This window comes from Colletotrichum fructicola (assembly GCF_000319635.2).
Source record: "Colletotrichum fructicola Nara gc5 chromosome Unknown KSG_Nara_v1_contig07, whole genome shotgun sequence".
NCBI classification, from domain to species: domain Eukaryota; kingdom Fungi; phylum Ascomycota; class Sordariomycetes; order Glomerellales; family Glomerellaceae; genus Colletotrichum; species Colletotrichum fructicola.
This window is the reverse complement of record NW_027094057.1, coordinates 674,712-701,068: the sequence shown is the minus strand read 5'-3', so window position 1 is coordinate 701,068 and position 26,357 is coordinate 674,712. Positions and strand designations below refer to the sequence as shown.

General features: G+C 55.8%; 10 protein-coding genes across 10 annotated transcripts; 7 read left to right on the top strand and 3 right to left on the bottom strand.

Moving 5' to 3' along the window:
- Nucleotides 1–420: 420 nt before the first annotated feature.
- Nucleotides 421–3,899, top strand: CGGC5_v011854 (ABC transporter G family member; the record flags this gene model as incomplete). Its single annotated transcript, XM_032030625.1, has 4 exons — nt 421–569; nt 676–788; nt 854–1,150; nt 1,216–3,899. 4 exons carry the CDS (start codon nt 421–423, stop codon nt 3,897–3,899), a joined length of 3,243 nt encoding a protein of 1,080 aa, XP_031889547.1.
- A 399-nt stretch (nt 3,900–4,298) lies between these two features.
- On the bottom strand, nt 4,299–5,177 carry CGGC5_v011853 (uncharacterized protein; the record flags this gene model as incomplete). Its single annotated transcript, XM_032030624.1, has 1 exon — nt 4,299–5,177. The coding sequence occupies one exon, from the start codon at nt 5,175–5,177 to the stop codon at nt 4,299–4,301; it is 879 nt and encodes a 292-aa protein (XP_031889546.1).
- A 421-nt stretch (nt 5,178–5,598) lies between these two features.
- nog-2 (Nucleolar GTP-binding protein 2) lies at nt 5,599–8,460 on the top strand (the record flags this gene model as incomplete). Its single annotated transcript, XM_066152607.1, has 5 exons — nt 5,599–5,858; nt 5,935–6,667; nt 6,996–7,272; nt 7,326–8,011; nt 8,053–8,460. The coding sequence occupies 5 exons, from the start codon at nt 5,599–5,601 to the stop codon at nt 8,458–8,460; spliced, it is 2,364 nt and encodes a 787-aa protein (XP_066007899.1).
- A 1,376-nt stretch (nt 8,461–9,836) lies between these two features.
- CGGC5_v011851 (uncharacterized protein) lies at nt 9,837–11,213 on the top strand (the record flags this gene model as incomplete). The annotated part of the gene is made up of 2 exons (XM_032030621.1): nt 9,837–10,692; nt 10,753–11,213. 2 exons carry the CDS (start codon nt 9,837–9,839, stop codon nt 11,211–11,213), a joined length of 1,317 nt encoding a protein of 438 aa, XP_031889751.1.
- A 776-nt stretch (nt 11,214–11,989) lies between these two features.
- On the top strand, nt 11,990–13,167 carry CGGC5_v011850 (uncharacterized protein; the record flags this gene model as incomplete). Its single annotated transcript, XM_032030620.1, has 3 exons — nt 11,990–12,338; nt 12,387–12,476; nt 12,533–13,167. 3 exons carry the CDS (start codon nt 11,990–11,992, stop codon nt 13,165–13,167), a joined length of 1,074 nt encoding a protein of 357 aa, XP_031889653.1.
- Nucleotides 13,168–13,708: 541 nt separating this feature from the next.
- Nucleotides 13,709–14,842, bottom strand: CGGC5_v011849 (Core trichothecene cluster (CTC) protein 14; the record flags this gene model as incomplete). Its single annotated transcript, XM_032030618.1, has 2 exons — nt 13,709–14,600; nt 14,652–14,842. The coding sequence occupies 2 exons, from the start codon at nt 14,840–14,842 to the stop codon at nt 13,709–13,711; spliced, it is 1,083 nt and encodes a 360-aa protein (XP_031889756.1).
- Nucleotides 14,843–17,526: 2,684 nt separating this feature from the next.
- HNM1-3 (Choline transport protein) lies at nt 17,527–19,639 on the top strand (the record flags this gene model as incomplete). The annotated part of the gene is made up of 8 exons (XM_032030617.1): nt 17,527–17,734; nt 17,793–17,875; nt 17,943–18,039; nt 18,099–18,578; nt 18,634–18,839; nt 18,933–19,044; nt 19,098–19,334; nt 19,401–19,639. The coding sequence occupies 8 exons, from the start codon at nt 17,527–17,529 to the stop codon at nt 19,637–19,639; spliced, it is 1,662 nt and encodes a 553-aa protein (XP_031889652.1).
- A 1,104-nt stretch (nt 19,640–20,743) lies between these two features.
- On the top strand, nt 20,744–22,247 carry manF (putative mannan endo-1,4-beta-mannosidase F; the record flags this gene model as incomplete). The annotated part of the gene is made up of 4 exons (XM_032030616.1): nt 20,744–20,906; nt 20,960–21,811; nt 21,868–21,957; nt 22,045–22,247. 4 exons carry the CDS (start codon nt 20,744–20,746, stop codon nt 22,245–22,247), a joined length of 1,308 nt encoding a protein of 435 aa, XP_031889754.1.
- A 423-nt stretch (nt 22,248–22,670) lies between these two features.
- Nucleotides 22,671–23,312, top strand: CGGC5_v011846 (uncharacterized protein; the record flags this gene model as incomplete). Its single annotated transcript, XM_032030615.1, has 2 exons — nt 22,671–22,839; nt 22,900–23,312. The coding sequence occupies 2 exons, from the start codon at nt 22,671–22,673 to the stop codon at nt 23,310–23,312; spliced, it is 582 nt and encodes a 193-aa protein (XP_031889755.1).
- Nucleotides 23,313–23,458: 146 nt separating this feature from the next.
- Nucleotides 23,459–24,646, bottom strand: CGGC5_v011845 (D-arabinitol 2-dehydrogenase; the record flags this gene model as incomplete). Its single annotated transcript, XM_032030614.1, has 4 exons — nt 23,459–23,756; nt 23,874–24,255; nt 24,325–24,578; nt 24,639–24,646. 4 exons carry the CDS (start codon nt 24,644–24,646, stop codon nt 23,459–23,461), a joined length of 942 nt encoding a protein of 313 aa, XP_031889752.1.
- Nucleotides 24,647–26,357: the final 1,711 nt, after the last annotated feature.

Genomic DNA, 26,357 nt, shown 5'->3' with positions numbered 1-26,357 from the left:
GCGGGTTATTATCGGCCGTGTGTACGTACTCACCTACAAACACCCACGACCTAAGACCTTCTTGGGAACCTACCCCAGCTTCCTCCTTCAGCAAGGTACCGGCTCCGTCACTCGGCCAGCTTGGACTGCGGTGCCACAAGGTCACAGGTACGTCGTCTATCTGCCCATCTACCTACCTGCCTGCCTACCTATCTTCCGCTCTCTTCTTCCTGCTACCACAGCCAACCCGAGCCAGAGCTTCTTCGCCATCCGCCGCTCTGCTGCCATTCATCCATCACTCCGTTTGCTTACCTTCATGTTTCCTTTTCTCTTCTGACATCGTCTGTTTCCTTTAGTCGCCTTCATCATCGACGATAACACCGAGCCCGCTCCTTCGTCCGCTTATCGGTGCGGCGTCGTCTCTTCATCGAAACGCCCATCATGGCTCCTCCAAGCCTGAGGAGCCTCCTCATCGGGGCCCTGGCGTGTCTTCCAACATTCGCCATGGCCCAGCGCAACTATTCCACCGCCGATATGCTGCGAGCTCAGCTGACGCTGCTTGACGATCGTCCCGACAACTGCCCTCCCTGGTGAGTTCCATCTCGCCTTTTGCGACCTCGTCGAATCCGCTACTGGCACTCCGAACCGCTGTCGGAATTGCGACCATGACCCCAAGGCTGACAACATTGCGCGCAGCTTCAACTGTCTCCTTCCCGCCCACAAGTGCACTCAGTTCGCCGGCTGCAATGACTATACAGGCAAATGCAACTGTCCCGAGGGTTTCGGCGGTGACGACTGCCTCGAACCACGTACGCCGCCCACTTTTGAACCGCTTTGTCGCACAAGCGAGGCGCATCACTGACACCCCCGATAGTTTGCGGTTCCCTCTCTCGTGGCGACAACACCGACAGGCCACGACGATCTGGCGACCTTTGCGAATGCGACGACGGCTGGACCGGCATCAACTGCAACGTCTGCACGAGCAACCAGGCGTGTAATGCTCTAATGCCCTCTCAAGAGGGTGGCGTGTGCTACCAGAATGGCGAGGTCATCAACCACAACTACCAGATCTGTGATGTCACCAACAAGAAGATTACCGACCTTCTGGGCGACAAGCGACCCCAGGTTACCTTCACTTGTAAGAAAGAGGAAGGTAACTGTGACTTCCAATGTAAGTCCGAGCCGAGTCCTTGCGCTTCAAGCTACGAGTCAATATCTGTTGCTAACCATCCTCAGTCTGGGTTGACGAGCGCGAGTCCTTCTACTGCCACTTGACCGAGTGCTCGTCCAAGGCCGATATCAATGAGAGCCAGAACAGCACCGATTACAAGTGCAACAAGATCGAGTGCAACTGCATCTCCGAGCGAATGCTTTGTGGCGAGAATGGTTCCGTCGACATCAGCGACTTCCTCGTCGAGGAGATCAAGGGCCCCGCCGAGTTTGAGTGTCTTCAAAAGAATGGAGGGATCAACAACTGCGCGTTTAAAGAGCCCGCAATGGACGATCTCATCCTTCAGCTGATCGGCGACAGCAGCATCCAGCTCACTTGCCGTTCCGGCGAGTGTTTGTACCACACCGAGGTCCCTGGCTACGAGCGCCCCGTCAAGAAGATCAACACTCCACTTATCGCCAGTATCATCGCGGCATGCTCCCTGTTTGTCGTTGCCATCATTCTTCTCACCTGGTACCTGTCTAGAAGGCAGTTTAACTATGGCGCTATCGCTTTGGATGATTCGGATGATGAGAGCTTGAAGCTTATGACCAACCACAAGCCTGCCTCTCTGTACTTCGAGAATGTTGCCTACGAGCTCAACGGCAAGAGGATCTTGAACAACATCCAAGGCATGGCCCATCCCGGAGAGGTCACCGCCATCATGGGTGCATCGGGTGCTGGAAAAACTACGTTCCTTGATATCCTGGCTCGGAAGAACAAGCGCGGTAACATTTCTGGCGACTTCTTCGTCAACGGTGAAAAGGTAAACGACACGGACTACAAGAATGTCATCGGATTCGTCGACCAGGAAGACACGATGTTGCCCACCCTCACGGTGCATGAGACTATTCTCAACAGCGCGCTTCTCCGTCTGCCTCGCAATATGGGCCGAACCGCCAAGGAACAGCGCGTCTTCGAAGTCGAGAAGCAACTCGGAATCTACCACATTCGTGATTCGCTGATTGGCTCTGAGGAAGGCAAGGGCCGAGGTATCTCTGGCGGAGAGAAACGCAGAGTTGGTATCGCCTGTGAACTTGTCACCAGCCCCTCGATTCTGTTCTTGGATGAGCCTACTAGCGGCCTCGACGCCTACAATGCCTTCAACGTCATCGAGTGCCTGGTCACCTTGGCCAAGAACTACAAGCGAACCGTTGTCTTCACGATTCACCAGCCGCGATCCAACATTGTGGCGCTGTTCGACCGACTCATCTTGCTGGCGCGCGGAGGCGCAGTCTACTCTGGCCCCTTTTCGCAATGCCAGGGCTACTTCGACCGTATTGGATACTCATGCCCCCCCGGTTTCAACATTGCAGACTACCTCGTCGACCTCACGATGCATGCCGGATCTACTACGTCAGAGGATGATGGCACCCTCAACGCGGAAGTCGCCAGCCTGGGACCCAGCAGCACTACTGCTGTTAAGTCCATTGCGAGCATCCCTGGAAGCATTGCTGAGGACAGTGGTGTCGAATCTTCCACTTCGCGCCCAAAGAACAGCCGCCGCGACTCGGTCAGGATTCGTCAGGAGCGGGAGCTCTACACGCGTCGCAAGAACACTGTCGACACTGCGGCTTCCTCCGACGCTGGCGGTGAGGATGTTGGATCTTACAAGCTACAGAACCAACCTGCTGGCTTTGTTCCCACGATCAACGTTGAGGATCCCCATGATCTTCCCCCTGCTGCCTACATCGGTACCGATCTGGACATGTTGATCAGATCCTTTGCGGAGTCGGATATCGCTGGTTCCACACACGATGAGATCCAGCAATCGATTTCGGCTGCCCGAGGCGCCAACGGCCAGAATGCGAACGGATACAACCCAGAGGGCCCCAACATCAACATCAGCGCCATCGGCAAGGGCTATGCTCGGGTCGGTCTTGGTCGCCAATTCATCATTCTCTCAAACAGAACCTGGAAGAACCTCTACAGAAACCCAATTCTGATGTTGACGCACTACGCCATCGCCATCCTTCTCGCGGTTCTGTCTGGATACCTGTTTTACGGCTTGACTGACGACATTCCCGGATTCCAAAACCGCTTGGGTCTCTTCTTCTTCCTCTTGGCTCTTTTCGGGTTCAGCACACTCACGAGCTTGAACGTCTTTGCCACCGAGAGACTCTTGTTCGTGCGCGAGCGAGCCAACGGCTACTACCATCCCATCACATACTTTGCGGCCAAGCTTCTGTTCGACATCGTCCCATTGAGAATCATCCCTCCCCTTCTCATGGGTGCCATCATTTACCCAATGACTGGCTTGGTCCCTGAAGCCGGCCATTTCTTCAAGTTCATCCTCGTCCTGGTCCTCTTCAACCTGGCTGCTGCCGCCATCTGCTTGTTCATCGGCATCATCTGCAAGGATGGCGGAGTAGCTAACTTGATTGGCAGCTTGGTCATGCTGTTCAGCTTGCTCTTTGCGGGCCTGCTGCTCAACCACAACGCTATTCCTAAGGCCGCTATCTGGCTTCAGACTCTCTCCATTTTCCACTACGGTTTCGAGTCTCTCATAGTCAACGAAGTCCTCCAACTCACTTTGGTGGACAAGAAGTACGGACTAGACATCACTGTCCCTGGAGCAGCCATTCTCAGCTCCTTCGGATTCAACAACGATGCTCTCTGGACCGATGTTATTAGCCTCGGTGTCTTTGGAGTCGTCTTCATCATCCTTGCTTATGCTGCCATGCACATCCTTCTCGTTGAGAAGAGGTAATGAGCCATGCCTGCTGGCGGCAAAAGTACCTTTGGTATACGAGTGTACGATTATGGAGCATCAAGGCCGCCAGCATCAAGAACGTGGCGGCTCCGGTCGTTTTCATAGAGATCCCGCAGACACATACAACAGTTTCTATTTCGACTGGCAAAAGCCTGTCAATGTGCATATGGGGTTCTTCGGCGTTGGAGGACATGTACGTCTTGTTAGTTTGATATCGATGGCTTTTTATAATGCTACAAAGAATCTATGGTAGTACAAGTTGAATGCACCCGAGGCGACACTGCACCCAGGCGTGACATGCGGATGCTGTCTGGTTCAAGCCACCACAACTGAAGATGTGAGATTTTACAGGGCTGAACCGCAATTTGTGTACGACCCGCCAGCTGAGCCGGCTCTTTAGTCTGAACCCTTCATCTTGCCACCGGTCAACTCCTCGGCAATTGTCTTCTGTCTGTTGACGGACCTGGTTCCTTCGGTCTGCTGCGAGTCGATGGCGTTCGTCTCTCTCTTGAACATTTCCTCCAACATGGTCTGCACCGTTGGGGGCGCTCCCCAGACGTCCCAAGCGTTCTCCTGGTCCATGACCATAGACTGGCCCTGGCGCTTCCAGAAATCCTCGGCGAACAGCCTGTCCAGCTCCTCGTTCAGTTCCTCCTCGGTGACGATGAAGTTGGAGGCGTTAATGTACAATTCCATAAGCGCATCCCGTTTCGCATCGGTCTTCTGCTGGGCGAGGGCGGCGGTCTTGGCCTTGCTCTCCGCAGCGCGCTCGTAACGGAGAGGATCAAGGTCCACAGACATTGTAGTCTTGAGAGATGACAGAACTGAGCTACGGGTAAGACGGTCGTCCTCACGCTCGGGGGCCTTGGCTGCGCGTGCGTTATCGAGTCGACGCTGCCTCGAAGTGGCTGATATGGCATCGACGGTGGTCTTCTTGCGCTGGTAGAGGCCCTTGAGGGCGGTTTTGAGGTTCTCACGACGGCTATCAGCCATGAGTCGGCGGTGCTCCCGGCGAGAGCCTGGCTCGACAGGCCTCTGGGAGGCTTCGTTCGAGGGTGTCGGGGCCGTTTGTTCGAGGTATTCGGGCTTGACCTTGCGGTCTCCTTCCTTGCGCGGGAAGGGGTCGCGGGGCACGGGGAGGGTTCCCCTAATGACCTTGAGCTTCTGCTCAGAGGACTGAGATTGAGGCGGTACCGGGACCTGGATCCATTCGGGGGATTCGGGAGGCACTTTGAGGTTTGCAGTCGTGGTCGAGAAGGGTCGTGTGAGGTTCATGCTGGATCCAGCGGCGACAGGGAGCCGTGCCAGGCGCGCGCATGCGCATCGTGATGACATTTTAGCCTAGTCGGCTTCGACCAACTTAATGGCACCGACTGTGAGGAGATTGACGGCGCTGGGAATGGAGTCGGCTCGCGGCTTGAGATGACCTTCCGTGGTGGTAGGCTCATGGACCTGAGAAATTCTCGATTGTCCAGGGTTTGATAGAAACACACCGGTGGCTTGACTGGAGGGGCAGTTAGTTGGGTGGGATTTCTGCGCTGCCAGTAGGTGAGCAGCACCAGTAAGAGACAACACCGGGGCGTGAATGTGCCATTCACAGTGGAGAGGAGTGAATCAGAGTTTTGATTGGCTGGTCGGGGGTACGGCGCGTGCTTGACCCGAAGTCTCCAAAAATTTCAGCAACTCCACTAAAAAAATGCCAGGACCCCACCAGTGCGCAGAGAACTTCTTCTTTTGCGCGAGCTCCAACCTCCCCCTCTCAATCTTCCTTTACAACTCACCGACTTCAACTCCTGCCCAGTCTTCCTCCCTCTTCTCTTTCAATTTTACGACTGGGCGAGTTCGCGGTCACAAGAAGATGGGAACCGGAAAGAAGGAGGCGAACCGAAAGGTTCGCCAGGGCAAGACCGGCGATGGCATGGGCAACGTCAAGACTAAGGGCGAAAATTTCTATCGGTAAGCCTATCCCCCTTCCTGCTTCAGGAACATGGCTTTTGGACCCATTGGACGCGTCGCTAACATATCTTTGCAGCTCTGCCAAGAGGGTGCGCCAATTGAATATCCTCAAGGATGGAAAGGCCCAGCGCAATGCCGACGGTGAGATCACCAAGGCCGCGTCGTTCCAGAGCCGCGAAGTTCCCAACGCCCGGATCGAGCCCAACCGCAAGTGGTTCAACAACACTCGCGTCATCTCCCAAGAGAGCTTGACAGCGTTTCGCAGTGCCATGGCGGAGAAGGCTGCCGACCCATACTCGGTCCTCCTGAAGAGCAACAAGCTTCCCATGTCTCTCATCAAGGAAGGCGAGACCAACGGCCTCAAGAAGCACCAGGCCAAGATGACGATTGAGACATCCTCTTTCGGCAGCACCTTCGGCCCCAAGGCGCAGAGGAAGCGTGTCAAGATCAGCTCGGGCACCATCACGGACTTGATGGACGACGCGGACAAGAGCTTGGACACGTACAACGAGCGCCTCGAGCAGGCCAAGCTGCTCAGTGGAAACTCGGGACCTTCGGCGGACGGCGAGGACGAGGGTCACGTTACCATGTCGATCGAGCCCATTTTCAACAAGGGACAGAGCAAGCGTATCTGGAACGAGTTGTACCGCGTGTTGGATTCTTCCGATGTTGTCATCCACGTCCTCGACGCTCGCGACCCTCTGGGCACGCGCTGCAAGAGTGTTGAGAAATACCTCTCAGAGGAGGCTCCTCACAAGCACCTCATCTTCGTCTTGAACAAGACCGATTTGGTGCCCACCAGCGTAGCTGTAAGTTTTTTTCTCCTTCTTTTCCTACCTTTCCTCCAGACCCCAGTCGTTTTGTCAGGAATCCTTTCGCACTCTGTTGCCCTCAATGGAAGGTTCTCCGTTACACGCTGGGAATATCAAGGGTCGTCTCGCTGTCCTGGTCCTTGGATCAGGGCTGATGGGGTCCGTTTTGGATTTCCCATCATGAGACGAAATTGCATCACTTTGAGTTGAACTCTGCTAGTGCTCTCCCGAGCCTCGATATGGCGGTTTTCTTAGTAGCGAAGCATACATATCATCACATATGACTGTGTCGTTTGTTTTCTTAAGCGGAAGCTAACAGGCACAGGCCCGTTGGGTGCGATACTTCTCCAAGGTCAGGCCAACGCTCGCCATGCACTCTAGCATTACCAACCCCTTCGGCAAGGGAAGTTTGATTGAGCTGCTCAGACAGTACGCCAAGCTCCACAGCGAGCGCAAGCAGATCTCTGTCGGACTCATCGGCTACCCCAACGTCGGCAAGAGCAGTATTGTCAACACTTTGAGGAAGAAGAAGGTCGCCAACGTTGCGCCAATTCCTGGCGAGACCAAGGTCTGGCAATACATCACTCTCACCAAGAAGATCTGTAAGTCGCGCTCACCTCTTTCGATGTCAATGTGCATGAGCTAACACGCCCAGACCTCATTGACTGCCCTGGTATCGTCCCGCCTTCTCAGACGGACACGCCTCAGGACCTGCTTCTGCGTGGTGTTGTGCGTGTCGAGAACGTCGAGCACCCTGAACAATATATCCCTGCCGTACTCGCCAAGGTGAAGCCTCACCACATGGAGAGGACTTACGAACTCAAGGGCTGGAAGAACCACACCGAGTTCCTCGAGATGATTGCCCGAAAGAGCGGTCGTCTCCTCCGCAAGGGAGAGCCTGACGTGGATGGTGTCGCCAAGATGATCCTTAACGATTTCATGCGCGGCAAGATTCCCTGGTTCACTCCTGCGCCGGTGGATGAGGATGCCGAGGCGGGTGAGGCCGTGGAGGGTCGCGGTGGTAGACTCGGAGAGATGCCCCTGAAGCGAAAGCGGGATGATGCTGAGAATGCTGAGAGCATGCCTGATACCTCAATGGGACCTTCCACAGTCGCTGGTGACAGCGATGATGAGGAAGAGGAGGAGGACGATGATGAGTTTGAGGGTTTCGGATCCGAAGACGGTAAGGCCGAGGGCGACAAGTCCTTGGCCGAGGCGTCTGAAGACGCTGATGAAGCCTCGGACGATATGATCCCGCTGGACGCTGACTCTGATGACGACTCCGCAAGTGACAGTGAGGGTGGTGACGGCGCTGCCTCGGAGACGAGCTACAATACCTCGGTCCGTGCGATCTCGGATCGCGCCAGTACAAGGAGTACTAGGAGCAGCACTGCCGCCAAGAGGAGAAAGACATGAGGCTCTCTGAAAAGCTAGATGATGTTGATCCGTCGCGTCGCCGAAGTTTCGGCAACGTCGCCAGCTCGGGTAGGGAAACAGTCCAATCATCGTCGATCGGGCCGACTCTGGGACTCCAGATCCTAAAGTTCAGCGCCCGCCAGCGTGCGGTCAACGCACTGTTTGGTATGAGATCACAGGGCAACGGCAGCCGTTACAAACCTGATTGCGGCCTGAACCTGCACCCCGTTTCGATGTTGGGCGACCCGAATGCGGCTCTTCCGGAGAACCGCAAAACCCCTACTTCCCTGTTCCTACCACCAGCCTGGCACGGGCTTTCAGCCGCAAGGTGTTTGTTCCGAGGCTCCGCACGCACGCGTCTGGGGAAGAGCTGAGCTTTGAAGTGTGTTTAACCGTATGATACCCATGTCTTCGTCGCGATCGAAACGGCAAACGAGCCTTTGCCCGTGGAACAAGGCCCCATTTTGTGATTCGAGGAAACGAAACCTCGTCTGCCCCCGAATCGTCTCTAGTGGAGGACGACTCAGCGTCTCGCAAGGGAAGAAAAGAAAAAGATACCAAGAGTTAGAGAAAGATACACACATACACAATGACTCTCGTTCATCAGTCAAGAGAATAGAAATGATTCGTTCGATGCAAACTTTGTTTCTCTCCGGTTCCCTCCCCATGTTTCTTGTTTTGACCTTGGCCGTTCGCTTCACCGCCGCATCTTGCCGCGTAGTCCCTGGAAAGATCGGGCGACGGAGAAGCGAAGATGAGGGGATGGGAAGAAGAGGGGTGATTTGAATGGCAAGGTTTTGAGTTCTTGTCAGGACTAAGCAAGAGAGTTTTTTCCTTCTTCCTTTTAATCCTCCGAGTTTTATTCCTTGGCCCAATCGAACCAAGTCGTCGGAAAAGTCACCGCCTTTGGTGGTTGTTTCTGCGTGGTTCGCCAGTTCGTGATTCTAACTTCTCGCACCCCCTTTTTCCCAGCCAAGATGTCATCTCGATCTGGCTCCATCTGAAGTTCTATAGCTTGATCTTTTATGATCTCCTTCGCTTCTGAGAGGCGGCAGAAAAAAATGACTGGAAGGGCAATTGCCTTTGAGTCTCCACGTGGATGCCGTATCCGATGTTTGTACGAATGCCGTGTGTGGTTCATGAGATCATGTTAACCCACGCCTCTTCGAGGCCTCCTCCAGGCCTCCTCCTCAGGCCCCCTGTTGGTTGTTCTCTCTGCCCACCCACACCCATCCCACACACACCCCTCTTTGTTGAATGACTCTCTCATGATGTTGACATCGTCGTCGGACATCATCGAACCCCCGCCAACCCCTCCCCCTCACGACCCCCTCGTCCCCCTTTTCCGCTCCGGCCAGACTTTTTCTGCTCTCGCCCGGCTAGTCATTTGACGGCCGCCTCACGTTGTGATTCGTGTTCGCAGCCATGTCCCCTCTCTCCGATGTCGTTTCTCAAGCTTTCGAGGTGGTTCGAAAAGAAAAGCCTAAAAAAGATAATAAGACTTCGTCTGTCGTCCATCACCCTAATGCCTACCGCCACCCTTTTCCCCCTTTCTTCACGACAGCATTCGCTTTTTTCGTGTTGAGAAGACGAGTAAATCTTCCTCACCTTACCCATTCCGACAGTAAACTCCTTTCCCCCAAGGGCATACTCCCCTGACGGGCCGTGTGACGTTCGTTTGTCACCCGTTTTTCTAATTTGTATTATACCACACTCAAAATTTGTACATCCTTCGAGAGAGAACAGGAAGATGCGTCTGTCGGTAATCACTGTCGTTTCCCTGGCTACGAGCTCCCTTGCTCTCTCCCTCGGTAGCAGAGACGACGCAAATGTCTTGGCTGCCGAACACGGCCGCGGCCGTGGAGAAGGCTGCCGCGCTGGCGAACGTCCAGGAGGCGGCGGCGGTGGTGGGATGAAGAGGGACAATGCAGACCCTCAGATCGACAACCACTTCCCGGGAGGCGGTTTCCCGGGAGGTGGTCATGGCGGTGGTAAGGGCCCCAAGGACTGCGACAAGCCCGACAAACCGAAGCCGATGCCGCCGGGCCCGGACAAGCCTGGAGCAAGCGACGCGCCCATGCCAATGCCAATGCCCATGCCTATGCCGCCGCCGGGCGGAGGTGACAAGCCCAAGCCGATGCCTCCGGGTGGTGAAAACCCCCCGAAGACGCCGCCTGGACCTGACAAGCCCGGATCAAGCGACAAGCCTAAGCCGATGCCACCACCCGGCGAAAACCCCCCGAAGACGCCGCCTGGTCCTGACAAGCCCGGACCTGATAAGCCTGGATCGAGCGACAAGCCTAAGCCGATGCCACCGCCGGGCGGACCTGATAAGCCGGGACCTGACAAACCTGGAGCTAGTGACAAGCCAAAGCCGCCCCCTGGCCCAGGAGGTGGCGGCGGTGGAGGCGGAAAGGGAGGTGACGACTGCAAGGGCGGCCGTTTGAGAGATTGCAAGTCGTTCAAGTTCATGGCGAAGGGCTCTGTTTCCGGCTCCATTGGCCAGTTGGAAAGCGGACAGCTTAGAATCGGACTTGAGCCGGCGACCATGCATATGGAAAAGGGGGAGGTCAACGATGACAAGAAGCGAGGCTGCTGGTGGACTCGTAAGTAAATCCGGGTGTCTGTGATTTTGAAGACTCTGAAAACTAACTATGACGACTTAGCTCCCACGGAGACTCTGCAGTGTGACGTTGGCCAGAAGCCCGACTCTGGGTTCTCGGTTGGCTGCGACGGGCAGATTACGTTCAAGAACCAGACCAAGTTCTTCCAGTGTGAGGCCGAGCAGCAGCAGTACAACGTCTATAAGAAGGCTGACCAGGGTGCGAACTGCGCTGAGGTCATGCTATTTGCAAGTGGCTGCCGTGAAGGAGGCGGCGGCGGAGGAGGTGGTGGTGGAGGTGGCGGCGGCGGTGGTGGAGGAGGAGGAGAAGGAGGAGGAAAGGGCGGCGACAAGCCTGGCGAAGGCGGCGGTAAGGGCGGCGATAAGCCGGGCGGAGGGAAGGGAAATCCTTCTCCCCCGAACAACGGCACGGGCATGCCGGGCATGCCGGGCAACGGGAACCCGCCTGAGATGCCGCCTGCGAAACCTCCCAAGTCTAGGTTTAGGTTTTTGCAGCGTCTTTGAGGGTTCGCTTGCGGACGGGATCTGTGGTGGCCCTTTTTCGGGTGTACGCAGGTTGCTTACTGTGAGGGATTCGCGATGGCTTCGGGACTGGCTGCCGAAGTCTTGGACGGGTGCTGCCTTCGGTCATGGATGCAGGATATCTACGTGTCTTGTCTGGCCTGTGCGAGGGTTCCAGGTCGAGTAATGTAAGAGATGTAAATGAAGCCTCAAGAAACGCAAGAGGCAACCACAAATTATTCAATGTATAAGATTAGACATTGCAGTCACACTTGGTTCAAATCGTTGCGTCGTGATACTTGGGCGCTTGGGGGCATTGCAGGAAGAGAGAGGTAAGGGGTAGTGTCAACAAAGACAAGGAGCTGGTCTGATTCGAGGTTGCTTGAATAGGCCGTCAACAGGCTGTGTAGAAAGAACATGTTTGTCACCAAAGGAAGCAACGACCAAGAGCACCTTCCCAAGTCTGCCTGCCTTGCAGACCCACGCGAAGGTAAACAAACGTCTTATTCACCAGGCGCTCGAGGCTAGCAACCGCATAACGTGCGACTCGACAATATTCTTTTGTGTCGAGGCAGCCTTTACTGCAGTTTCCCACCCTCGACTACCATCGTTTTTCCTCCAGAACGACACTTCGGAGTCCACATCACGGCCGACATTGGCAGTTCGCGTTCGTTTTGACCTTCATTACACCTCCTTGGTTAACCGGTTTGCGACACCCCGCCAGGCAGTCTCCGGTGAAATTCTAGTTGCCTGGAGTCCTTCTTCTACCAGCCATACCCATGACCCCGACCAAGGCAGCCGAAGAAGTAACACGGAGTCTCGTTGAACGTGTCTCATCAGGAATCTCGGCATTGCCCCGCCCTGCCGAGCCTCAGATGCAGCGCCGTGCCGACCAAGTCCGCAGCCACTTGGCGATCCCGAACTACCGCGCCGAAATCGCCATGCAACAACGCGCTTCTGATATTCGGGAAAATATGGAGCTTCCCCGTCTGAAGCGTTCCTACGATCAGATGAGCCATTCGAGCCCCGAGCCCGTCTCCCCGGGTCCTGCCTTCCCGAGCGACCCTCTTGATCTGAACTTGGACGGCGCGTCTATGGCGTCCTACATGTCCCAGATGGAATACTTTCGTTAGTCTCATCTCAAATATTCGCCCAGAGATTTACTGACAATTCAAGCCAACGTGTCGCACTTCAGCCCGTCTGGTCGTCCGACGCAGAATCCGATGGTGGCCGCCCTCTCGTCCAACATGCCCCGCATGCAACTTCGTATGAACACAACCTTGTGCCCAGAGTTACCCAGATTAGCTAACCTCGTCATGTAGACACCGATAGAAACAACCGAGCCAGCCTTGTTCCATCTAGCAGTCCGCCGGGATACCGTCAATCGAGTAGCACACCGTCGACACCTCGTCGCCCTTCGTCACTCCGAAAGGTCTCGTTCCCGACCTCTGATGGCACCTCGAACACTATGTCCAGCAACAGATCCAGCAACAGATCTAGCAGCACAATCACTCCATCCCCAAGCAGATACGCTCCTGGCGCTATGATGAGTAGCAGCCCGATCCGAGAGACAAAGCTGGCCGATCCCTTCAAGCCCACCAAGGAGTCCGACGCTCAACTGCAGATGATGATGTTGCAACCCCAGCCCATTAGCGAGCATCAGAGCATGGTTGGTCGCCAGGTCGAGAAAGCGCGCGAGCTCGCAAAGGACAAGCACAAGGGCCCCTTCCAGGTCGGCCGCCACTTCTGCCTGATCGATCCTTATAATGGCGAGCCCGTTCAGATTGCCGTAATGAAAGCTGACGGTATGGGCAATGTCATCTACAAGGACAAGTTCGGAAGGGACGTCTCCAAGATCTCGCCTTCAGGCATCGGAGAGCCGATGCCGGGTAAGAGAGGAGAGTTCCTTGGCTTTAAGGAAGACTTTGGAGCCTCACACCTTTTCGGCCCCGGATAGGGTACGGCCATGCCGAAGCAGGTGGAGGAAGATGTCAGCCCCTGGAGTAAAACTGGAAAAGACGCATGGATGGGAGCTAAGACGGCTGATTATGAGGACATATTTGAAGAGGAGTTGTTTCAATCCCAGCCGCCTACCACCCGGGTGGGACCGACCCCGGCTTGGCTGAGGGAAGCAAACGAGATTCTGGGCATCGAGGAGGACGATCCCTTTTCGACTCTGTACGACGAACATCTCGGCATCCAATTTTGAGGTTTTCGGCGGTTATCCACTTTCTTCGAGCGAAATTGGTTGCGCATCTGGGCAGTTGGTTGTTGGTTCGGACCTATCCAGCTTGGTAATACCCCGACGGCATTTGGGCGTCATGTTGGCTTGTACTCGCGATTTGGACTCTGGCGATTTCACATGATGCCTTGGAGTTTTGGCAGCAGATCGAACTCGGGGACGTTATCAGTCTTCAGAGTTAATCAGGGTGTGCATAAGATGTACCAAAGTGTAGAAAAGATGATGTGTTTTATTACTCTCGGTCCGTTGATCTGGCTCATCTACGGCCGGCTGTCTTTTTCAGCAACCTTTCAACGTCAGAAGTGATGTCAACCAATGGGAAACTAGTTCTGTTTCCTGCGGTTGAGCCGGAAACGGGAGGGTCTGCGAAGAACTCCTCCACCATGAAGAGGTTGTCCCCAATCTGTACCGGCGCCGTGACGATCCCGCCCTGGGCTGCAGTAGAGTTGTTGGGAACAGTGCCCAAGTGCTCAGCTGATTTCCACGACCCATCTTTGGACCGCAAGACGGTGATGCCCTTGAGGTTCTCTGCGATGAGCAGAACCTTTCCGTCATACCTCGGCGGCAGGTATATCGCATCCGTGCTGTCCAGGCTGACCTCGGGCGTTCTCGGTACCAGCTCAGGCTTTCCCTTGTCGTCCTTCATATTGAACCGGTAGATCTGGCGGTCCTCGTTGTTATTCGCCAAGAGGATATCCCCCGTTGCCGCGAGCCCGGAAAAGCCCATCTTGGTGTGATTGATCTGCTGCGGGAGAAACCAGGGATCGACAGCGGACCCCTGGGGGTCGACTTTCATGATGGTCCCCGGGAACGAGCCGACGACGTACGTGTTCCCGCGGGGGTCGTGCTCGATGTCCTGGAAGCCGCCGTACTGGCCCTGTGTCACGGCGGTGATGTTCTTGTTCCAGAGGACCTGCTTCTTGGCGGGGTCGTACTTGATGATGAAGTTGTCGCCCGAGATGTCCTGGCCGGCGGTGTTGAAGGCGGCGGCGGCGTCGACGACCACGGAGACGAGCTTGGTGTGCTGGTCGACCTGGACGCCGCCGATGTGGAGGGTTGGGTTGTGCGTGATGCCGTCGAAGGCGAGGATGTCCACCACCGAGTCCTTGTACGGGTCGTACACGGCTACGCTGGCGTTGAACAAGGACCTGGGACCGGGTTAGTGCGTGAGTTGTGTAAGAGGGGTCGGGCTCAGTTACCCAAAGTAGACGATACAGTTGTTAACGTCCCAGTCCGCATTTTCGGGGTACAGCTGATACTGCTGGATTGTGAAGCTGCCTTTGGTGAACGGGGGGCAGGCCTTGGAAGGGTTGGGGGCTGCTTCTACAAGCACCGAGGAAATCAAGGCTAGGAGGAGGTAACCGCAAGGGTGATGCTGAATGGAAAACATCGCAACGGAACAAGTCATCAACAGATTAAAGAACGAAAAGGGCAGAACGAACTCGCTGGAGGCTCTCAACAAAGTGCTTCAGGATGGGGGTCGTTCGCCTATGTATATACCCCATTTGCAATGATGAGTTCAGCGTCTCACATTAAAGAAGGCACCAGGATTCAAGCTGACGTCCAGCCGGATGCCTGCACGACAAAAGCTGCCGTTCCTACGGTTCCCTCGGGGCCCATGTAATGTGCCTGAAAACAAAAAGCGGCAAGATCAACAATCCTCGAGGATTCCATGACCGGTAAGGTGGTGCTCGGGATGGGATTCCGAATGGACGGGGAAACCATGGCCATCGCAGGGAGATTACCTGGGCATGGTCCCCGGCCGATAGAACCGGCAGTTAAGAAAGGAGGTGTCCGGGCTCTGGAATGACAGGTTTGCGTGAGATGTTCCGTGTTCGTGGGGTATTGGATGAGAGACACGGTCGGCGCTTGGGGCAGGGGATTGCTTGTTGCGTGGATTTGGGTGGACAGACTCGTCGGCGATGCTTTGTGGGTATTATTTATAGACGATGAGAACCATCCTTCTCTGAAAGGAGAAGACATGCCGAAAGTAGGAAGAGTTCCAGAGGAGGAAAAATTTCGATGTCATGTCAGCTTTTGTTAGTGGCTTGCCGAACAGTGTTTCTCTATTGCCAAGAGTGTAAGCATCACCGTCTTCCCCTAACCCATCAAAAAAGACTCGAGGCTGCCAAGGGGGAAGGACAGCAGCAGATTCTTCGAGGGATCTCGACAGACAGAAGAAGCCTGAAGGTTTGCCGTACGGCAGGGATTTTGTGGCGGCGAAGGTTCGACGCCAGGTTCCAAGCCAATGGCACGACTGCCGAGTCGTCGTCGCATCGTGGAAACAGGGGCACAGTGGCCCGAAAGTGCTTACTTGCGCTGGTTTTCCGCGGCTTGGAAGCAAATGACTTGCATGCCCGTTGGTGTTTGACAGGGAGATGTGAAGCTGTGAATCTTTGTTTCGCGAAGATGGAGGAGATGGATGAGTAGAGGGTGAGTGGGCTGTGTGTGTTCCTCGCCGAAATGGAACGTTGAAAAGAAGGGCCCCACTTGGCGCTTCTGTTAAGCTTTTGTTCATCTTCGCTAAAGTGACCGAAAGAGGGAGGACGAGGGCGCTATCGGCGCTAAATGCCCGGGCCGCGGGGTTAATTACAGTGCTAAGTCTTCCTCCCATCCCTCAACCCAACTCGATCCTTCACATCAGCCCATCTCATCCAACCTCGTCTATTTAATTCATCTATTAACCCTTCTCTCACCGGCATCGTCCTGTCTCAGCAGGAGATCGCCTTCAATCGCGAACCATCGTGATGACTCAAAACCCGGTCAGCGAGAAAAACTCTACTCGCCAACAGTTTTTCCAGTGCTACCCCAATGAGCTAGCCATCCTCCAGCATCTTTTTCTTCCGGTTGGCCATCACGGTTGGCCATCACGCTTGGCACTCAAACTCGCTCACTCATATCTCACCAAGACATTTGGTTCAGGCCTCCGAGGCCTGGTGCTTCAGATGAGGCATACATACCTTACGAATGCGAGAGCATCGTATCGGCCCAAAAGTCCCCTGTAGCCTCTCTGATCTAAGGTAGACTCTGACTGCGGTCCACAACACCGAACGCGATGCGAATTGGCAGTGTTTCATTGCGAACCTTGGCTGCATGGCTGGTGCTCTTCCATCTCGGACTCTCGAACACCAACATAGCTCTCTCCCATTGCATGCAGCACAGGCCGCGGCGCGCCTCGGTTGGCCGCTTTCTTTCATTCATAAACTTGGGTATCGGACACATCAGTAAACAAGCCGTCTTGGCGTTTATATCCTTTGCTACGCTCAACTAATATGCCTTCGGTTTGTTTGCCGGCTTTCGAGCATTGACTGATTCTGTAGCACATGCCACATGGACATGGGAAAAGCTGCCCAAGGAAAGCTTACATTGCCGGTTGGAATCCTTCCGCACGCACCGGCGAACATCATTTGTCAAAATGCATCCCCCTTACACCACAGACCTCTAGCTATCCTGCCGTCCTGAATGGTCCATCAGCCAGGCACAGATTGGACGGCCCGTCCCACGCAAGATGTGGCGCACATATGAAGCGAAATGCCACAGCCTAAATCCTCTACACGTCGAGGCAAAGAAACTGTTCGTCCTGCCCGTATCACGCAGTCCGATAACACGCTACTGATGTACGATTTTGCCTCTTGTCTTATCTTGGCTTTACGAGTCCGATGCACAGCAGCATGAGCTTATGCGGGCTGACTGGCTTGAAAAGAAGAATATGCAACGTCAATCTTAGCACCGCGCCATCGCACAGTCTGCGTCTTGGCCACTAGGGATGAAGTGTCTGATATCTTCATCCCAAGACATGGCGCTACACGATGCTACGTTGGCATTGCTCAAGCAGATAGCCCATTGCTTCAAATAATACATATTCCGTCTGGTCTTTCTCTTTTCTCGCCTCCCGCGCGGGCTACCACGCTGGGGTTTCCGGCTTGCCGTGTCTACTGTCACCCTTGATTGTCTACACCTCGTCTTCCCTCCTAAAGCGGTGCATCGTGACGGTCCACACACCGTTTCGCAGACGACTCGAGATAACAGCACTAGATCCGCTTGGAAGCGCATCTACGTGAGAAACCTACCACGATGCGAGAAGAAGTACGAACCAGAGTCGAGGAGCCAGGCACCTCGGACGACGAAACCGTCGTCGTCATCCAAGATGGCGTCGCCCTGAACGCTGCAGGCCACAGGGACCAGCTGTCGCGCCAATACGGCCTTCTGGGACTTGCCAGCATGGCCCTCACCGTGGACAACGCTTGGGTCGCATTGGGCTCGTCGATTTCGGTCTCTATTCGTGAGTCCACGCTCAGTCTCGCAGGTTAAATGTCCGTAACCAACCGGGATTGGTCTAGTCAACGGTGGCCCACCCGGCATCGTTTACGGCCTCCTGGTCGCCGCCTTCTACTACTCTCTAATCGGACTGAGTCTGTCGGAGGTCTGTACCTGCCACTTCTATCCCTTGTTCTGAAGACATCGTGAGCTGCAACTGATGCAGCGTCAAGCTTGCCTCTTCGGTCCCGACCGCCGGCGGCGTCTACCATTGGGCTACCATCGCAGGAGGCCCTCGATGGGGACGAATATTAGGTTTCTTCACCGGATGTACGTCGGTCTGCTGCATCGCGCATTACGTGAAGCAATACTCACTGATATGTTACCAGGGATCAACTTCTACGGCTGGATTTTCGCCCTGGCGTCGCTCATGCAGATCTCGAGCAACGTCGCCGTGAGCATGTACGCAGTCTACCACCTCGACACCTACGTTAGCCAGCCGTACCACGTCTTCATCGGGTACCTCCTGATCCTCTGGGGCTCCGCGTTCTTCATCGTCTTCGCCAACAAGTACGCGCCGCACACCCAGCACGTAGGCACCTTCTTCGTCATCATCGGCGGCATCGTGACCATCATCATCCTGGCGGCGATGCCGAAACGCCACGCGACCAACCACTTTGTGTGGTCCTCTTTCAACGAGAATAATGCCACCGGTTGGTCGGGCGGGGTCGCGTTTCTCCTGGGCGTCCTCAACGGCGCCTTTACGATCGGGACTCCTGACTCGGTTACGCATATGGCGGAGGAGATGGGCCATCCCAGGAAGGACCTGCCCAAAGCGATCATGTTGCAGATCACTCTGGGGTTCGTCTGTAAGTCTTTGGCTCGTCTTATTGAGAAACAAACGTTGGTTGACTTGTGTGGCAGATGCCTTTTGTTTCGCCGTCGCCTTATCGTACGCCATCACAGACATCACCGCCCTCCAGGGCGGCTTCAACACCTTCCCGTTGACCAACATCTACGTTCAAGCAACGGCCGGGGATAACGGCGTGCGCAACCCGGGCGCAGCTTTCGGGCTTCTGTTCATCATGCTCATCTGCACCTTGACCTGCTGTGTGGGTCTGACGTTGACTGTAAGCAAAAGTGCCGGTTTACCTTTGATTAGGGGTTGACTAGGGGAAACAACTCCCGTCTGAGTCGCGTCAACGACTAACCAACTCGCAAAGGTTTCGAGGACCTACTGGGCACTGGCCAGAGACAACGCCGTGCCGCTGTCAGCTTTGTTTGGCCGAGTAAACGAACGGCTCAGCTGTCCCGTCTGGTCAACCCTGTTCGTCTGTAAGTCGAGTCGAGGTCTTGCACAGTCCTCATTTGATTAACGTTCGATCTAGGCGTGCTTGCTACCGGGATAGGTGCCATTCCGCTTGGCAGTTCGACGGCTTTTCTCGCCATCGCTGGATCGTTTGTCGTTTTGACGACCATATCCTACGCCATCCCCTTCGCGGCAAACATGCTGTCGGGCCGCAAGTATTTCCCCAAGGGGCCGTTCCACCTAGGACGAGCGGGGTACGCGGTCAACGGCCTGGCTGTCCTGTTCATTGTGTTGTTTGATGTTCTCTTCTGCTTTCGTAAGTCTTCGTCTGTGATGTTTCCCTGTGCTATACGGGATAATCAGGCTGACCTCCTGCCAACAGCCTTTGTGCTTCCAGTGAGCGAAGCATCTATGAATTGGAGCAGTGTAATCTTGGTAGGGACGGTGGCGATTACCGGGCTGTGGTGGGCGGCGCACGCCGTCAAACATTACCCCGGCCCGAAGGTGATGGCCTTATACATCGAGACCGACGGAGTGGCGCCCGTGGCCACCGAAAAGTCTTCGGCATCGGCGATGGCTACGGAGCTAAAGCAGAAAGAAGCAGAAAACCTCCGGAGTTAAGAAATAACTGTACGGCCTACAGCAGCCTTTGGATTGACTTGACGAGAAATGAACAAAAAGACGAAAGAGAATATACTCGTCCTTGCACATGAACTTTGTGCCACCCCAGAGACTGCTGACAGGAATTGTGGTCCGACATTTCAGCTGCATCCACGTCCACGTCCGGATCACGCTGCCGGAGTGGCGGGGTCGCGGATGGGCGGTGTTCGGGACAACCCGCCATTTGCATCGCGTACATCCCGCAAGCTGCGGATGACTACCTGAAATCAAATCCAGGAACCTGACGGCCCGCGTTGTCGACTCAGCTCGTTTTCGCTTTTGTGCGTGTACATCTGCAAAAGCTTGCTAGCCTGGTGGCCGGTTTGCCGTTGACGCGGGGTCGAGGGCGCGATTTTCGAAAGCGGAATTCGGGGGACCATGGTCCGCCGTTGCAGCCCCATACGTCGAGGCGGACATTATGTCCAAGAAGGGCCGCTGGGTCTTTGATGTGACTTGTAATTTGACTCACCACTTATCTCATCAGTAGTTCAATAATTACAAGAAAATGGGTAGCTGGTGGAAAGCTGGTTGATAGCGTGTTTTGCTGGTTCAAAACAATGGACGGGTGAATGTTGGGCAGATCGGTGGAAGCGACAAATAGAATCTTGGTTCTGCCGCCCCAGATTATTTCCAGTTGACGAGCAGTCTCCCGCCCTGGACATGCAATGTAACGCAGAACCGGCGCAGGCATGTCATATCGGGCCACCCATCCCAAGACCTGAAGTGGGTGTGAACCAGCTGCTTTTTCGCATCCGCCCCGGTGTTTTCGGATGCGTTCCCCTCGATTGCGGAGTGCCTAACAGCATCGTTCGAGATCAGGGTCCAGCTGTCCGCCGTGGCTTGACACAGGACGAGTCCTCAGCACGCCATTGATGGAATTTCGCAGTCACATGGCAAGAAGCTTTCGAGGGGCAAGGAGGACGACGATCCGTCGAGGCTGATGTTGCCGATCAGGACAATGTGGGCGATGCACGTCGAGACTACAAAATGACGGCATCCCACCGGCGACTTCTCATTGCTTTTGAAGGGTAGTTCGCAGGAACAACACCGACACAGTCTTTCAACATGAAGTCAGTCGCTGCCGGAGTGCTCTCTCTTGCGGCTGCCGTCTCGGCGCAGCAAGCTCTGTACGGCCAATGCGGTGGACAGGGCTGGACAGGACCCACGACCTGCGTGGCCGGCGCCGTATGCCAGTATTCCAACGCCTGGTACTCGCAGTGCGTTCCCGGTAAGTCGTCACAACATCGTTCTTGGTGAAGAACAAGAGCTGAACGTCTACAGGCACCGCCGCGCCGACGACCACCTCCCGGACCAGCACCCTCGCCACCTCCACCGTCCGCACCTCGAGCTCCTCCTCGGTCCGGACCTCCTCGACCGCCGCGCCGCCCGCGACCGGCACCGGCTTCGCCAAGGCCGTCGGCACCAAGTTCAACATCGACGGCGTGACCAAGTACTACGCCGGCACGAACTCGTACTGGATCTCCATGCTGAGCTCCTCGCAAAACGCCGACGTCGACCTCGTCATGGGCCACCTCAAGTCCTCGGGCCTCAAGATCCTGCGCATCTGGGGCTTCAACGACGTCAACTCCATCCCGTCCAACGACGTGTACTTCCAGTACCTCAGCGCGTCCGGGTCGACCATCAACACGGGCGCGAACGGGCTGCAGCGCCTGGACGCCGTCGTCGCGTCGGCGGAGAAGAACGGCGTCAAGCTCATCATCAACTTCGTCAACAACTGGAACGACTACGGCGGCATCAACGCCTACGTCAACGCCTTCGGCGGCGACCACAACGGCTGGTACACCAACACGGCCGCGCAGACGCAGTACAAGAAGTACATCGAGGCCGTGGTGAGCCGGTTCAAGTCGAGCACCGCCATCCTCGCGTGGGAGCTGGCGAACGAGCCCCGCTGCCAGGGCTGCAGCACCAGCGTCATCTACAACTGGGCCAAGACGACGTCGCAGTATGTGAAGAGCCTCGACGCCAACCACATGGTGACGCTCGGCGACGAGGGCATGGGGCTGCCCGGGGATACCTCGTACCCGTACCAGTACTCTGAGGGAACCGACTGGGTTGCCCTCTTGAACATCACCACGCTCGACTTTGCGACCTTCCACTTCTACCCCAACTCATGTAAGTTCTGGGGATAGATAACTCACTTGAGAGGTGATTGGCTGACATAAGAATAGGGGGACTCGGGTACGATGCGGGCAGCAAGTGGGTGACGGACCACGCTGTTCAGTGCGTTGCGGCAAACAAGCCATGCTTCTTTGAGGAGTGTAAGTGAATGATACGCAATGGAAACAGTAGCCTCACTCGAGGCGGCAATGCAAGAAACAGAAAACTTTGCTGACACGGAGACTTAGACGGCACCCCCGAGCGGCACTGCGAGCTGGAGAGGCCGTGGCAGATCACGTCGGCGACGACTGCCGGCATGGCTGGCGATGCTTTTTGGCAGCTCGGCGATACCATTAGCACTGGACAGACGCACAACGACGGTAACACCATCTACTACGGCACCGACGAGTGGACCTGCTTGGTCACGAATCACGTCGCGGAGATTAGCTGAGCGGAATGATGATGTTGATGAGTGGGAGGTCCCGGAAGGGATGGTGGAACCAATGCGGCCGGTAAAATCTCGCAAGACCCCGTAAATAAGCTTCTTCTTCTTCGTTGTACATATTGTGTGTTAATGGAACTTTCTGTGTGTACATTGAAAAGCTGGAGAAAAGATCAGCTACCCCAGACCTGGAAAAGTGACCGCTGTAGTTGCAGCCAATCAGAACTCAAAGGAATCGTCTGACGTGCCTCGGTCCCCCAGGAATCATAGAAGCGTCATCGGCGGCGGTCCCTGTAAAGCTGCTTATCGATAAGCTGTCGCCCGCGAAAGAATCTCAAGCTTCCCCGGTCGCTCACAGTGTTCCATTTGCTCTCCATTTCCACTTCGCCAAAGCTGGTTCTCACCGACGACCAATTGACACAGCACGACGCAATGGGCGCATCATCGTCAAAAGCAGCACAAGGCGCGGCGCGCAAGTTCCCGACCCGCGCGCCCGGCGCCGTGCCGCCCACATCAGCGAGCAAGGCAGCTCCGGCCCCCCCTACTCAATCGCAGCCCGGCACACATGCAAAGGCACAGGCTGCGACGTCCAAGACAGATGGTGAGCTGTTCTTCCTGACCGAATGGCCCGAAAAGCGTCGCTGACATGCTGTTCTTCCAGATGTCCTTGCGGACTCGATCAACCCCGAAGTCAGCGAAGAGTTCTCCTCCCGCCTGCGCCAGATGGGCGTTGTGCAGCCCAACCCGACATATTCTGCCACTTCGACGGCGTCGCTGCCAGCTCACGCGGCTGCCATCTCAAATCCGGGGCCCCTGTTCCCTCCAACGTCACGAAACGCGACACTGGCTACTCTCGAGGCGAGGCGCGCCTTGCAACAGCGAGCTGAAGAGGAGTTTGAGAGTATGGGCAGGAGCGGGAACGACGGCAGAACGTTGCTGGACCTCAACACCATCGTGCAGATGCACCTGATGCGTGAGAAGGGACACTCGTCAGCTCAGATTGAGGAAAGACTCAATCTGAAGAAGGGTATCGTGGAGAAACTGGGTCGTCCGGGCATCACGAGTCCCGCTTGAGAAGGACCAAATAAAGCTAATATGAAATGTGATTGTATTATATGTGTAAAAAAACAAGATGATACGCTAGACTCCTGATATCGATGTATTACGACCAATCAACCCAATAAAAAGACACTTTTCTCCCTTCTAAACCATGCAATGGTCTACCAGGCGCAGTGGCCTCCGTCAATGCGCAGGTCGCTGCCCGTCATGAAGGTGCTGGCATCGCTGAGCAGGAAGACGGCGGCGCCGCGGTACTCGCCCGGGCTGCTGAGCCTGCCCAGCATGTTATGCTTGGGCCACTCCTCCTTGCGCTCCGGGTAGGTCTCGAAGAGCGCCTCGACCATGGCGGTCACGATGTAGCCGGGCGAGATGGTGTTGACGCGGATGTTGTGCACGCCCCATTCAGCCGCGAGGTTGCGTCCGAGTTGCAGAACTGCAGCCTTGGAGGCGTTGTATGCACTGCAAGCCGCGTGTTACGTCAGTCTTGTGTCACCACGAAGGAACCTCTCCTCATGGAAGGATTCGCGAATCCTCATGGCTATTGAGGGGAAGAGAGGGGTAGATGTGAGAACTTACGGGCAGATCAATCCCCTGTTGGCGACTGTGCCGCTCATGCTGGCGATCAGAACGATGCTGCCGGGAGTGTTGAGTCTGATCATCTGACGAGCGACGGCCTGCGCGGTCATGAAGCAGCCGGTGACGTTGACGCCCATCATCCTGTCGACGTCCTCGGCCTTGTACTCGAGGGCGGGAGTCTCCTGCTGAATACCAGCGGCGGCGATGAGACCATCGAGACGGCCGTGCTTGTCGGCGATGCCGGCGACAATCTCGTTGAGGGAGGCGACGTCGCGGACGTCGACCTGGTGGTAGGTGAGGGTGGTGGCGAGCTCCGTCTCGGCTCTGAGGGCGACCTTCTCAAAGTCGGGGTCGGGCTTGGGGAGACGGTCGATGGCGTGGACTGTGAAAGCGTGTGTTTTAGTGTCGTGTGCCTAAAGTGTGTGTAAGCTGGTTTCGTGGGGTATCTTACCAGTTGCGCCGGCCTCGAGGAGAGCTTCGGCTTGTGTGAGACCAAGACCTCTGGCACCACCGGAGACGATAATGACCTTGCCGTGGAGGCTGAACTCGGGGAGGACGCGGGTCATGGTAGGCGATGTGAGGGGGACGGCGGCCTTGGGAGTGGTGTTGAAGCTCCTGACCGGGTTCACGACGGGGTTCACGACGGTTTGATTGAGGAGGGGCTCAGCGGCCAGAGGAGCGACGGGGAGAGATTGGGTTGCGAGCCTGGAATGCGCCTTGTTGAGCTGGGCGCCGAGAGCGAACGGCCTCAGACGGGTTACGTACCGAGACATCTTGTCGAATTGACAGTTAAGATATGTGCAAAGTCCAAGAAGGATGGAAGTTTGGCCTGGAAGTCAATGGCAAGTGGTGATCCGTTGGTGGTGGAAGCCGGTGGTTGTCTCTGGGAGGGCAGCCGGAGGAGATGGAGGAGCGATGTCGCACGGTCGAGGTATGTGGGTGTAAGTGTGTGTGTGAATGAGCTTGAGATGAAAGCGGCGGCGGCGTCTAAGACGGGAGGGCGGAAACTTTATCGACGAGGAGGAGGAGCGTTTGGTTGCTTGTGTGTGTTGTAAGAGTGATGAGTTGATGAGTGTGTAGAGTGACGAGCTGTTCCTCAAGACTTGAGAGCGGTTCGTCTTCTCTCGTCTTTATACCTTTTGGAACGACTAATATCGTCAACTTTGGCATGCCGGGCTGGGTTTCCCGTTCCCCCGCACAGGCAATGCCCAAGGTAGTCCAGGTCTTGCCCCCTCACCCTTCACCCTTCCTTCACCCACGCCACGCCACGCCCATCCAGGATAGGATCCTTTCCTCCCGTCATGCCAATCCAATTCTCAGATCAGCATCCCCGAACCGAAGCTCAATGGCACGGCACCGAACCGCACGCGCGACAGTTGCACCAACAGAACAGCTGCTAGCGCCGAAGCAGGCATTGGCATCGACAAGGTCTGGTCTCTTTGGGTTGATTGGTGCGCCCCAGGGGGGTTGTGTTGTTGTTGTTGGTCACTAAGGTAAGGTAGACAGACAGACACATGTCCCTGGCTGGTCCGGTCCGGATGCGGACTGGGCGACTGCGACAAGCCTCGTGTCGTCTGGCCGGACGTCCCGCCCTCACTTTCGCCTCAACCGTGTTTTCTTTTCTCTTGCCCTATTCTTTTCTTAGCATCGTCGGATGTCAAGTGAGCAGCAAAAAAGTGGAAGTGGCCCACCGTCGCGGCCGCGGGCTCGGTGCCGCCCCGTTGTTCTAGGTCCATGTGTACTGCATAGGATGTGTGTGTGTATGTGCGTGTCTATGTGTCCGTCCCAACTGCGCGTCGCGGCCGCATGAGCTCTTGCAGGTCTCTCCCAGGTAGGGGGGAAGGCTAGAACATCCAAACCAGAGGGTCCGCCATTTTCCGAGACAGGTCATGCGGTGGTTGTCAGATATCAGATTCAAGATCCCCGCCCATGTTCCTGTAAGCTCTTTAGCTACGGTACTAGGCCAGCGCCCCGGGGGGAAGGGGAGACGAGGGGAGGGGAGGGGAGGAAAGGAGGGGGAAGGAAGCGATGGCGAGACGGACGACGAGGGACGAGCTACCAAAAGAAGCTCAGAAACAGCAATTGGAGGCGCCCACCACCCACGAGCTTGGGCTCCAAGCAATCAATCAAGCAAGCAAGCAAGCAAGCAAGCACAAGCAGGCATCCTGGAAGCGGACACACGACCCTGGGCCCCGCGGCGGAAACACACCGGCGGGATCCGTTGGTTCACGGTTCACACGAAACGGAGACATGATTCGTCGGAACGTCGGGAGACAGGGAACGTTCCGTACTGTCTAAGTAAAGCTCTCAAGGCTTGCCTCAACTGTCAAGGATGCGAATGGAACATTCTTCTGGGCTGTGAAAGTGAATGATGGATACACGGTAAGGTACTGCTGGGTCTGCTGGGTCCCGGCTGGAATCCCGGGTCAAACACTATTGGGATACTACATCGAGAGTAGCAGCACTGGGCTGCAGATATGGGTC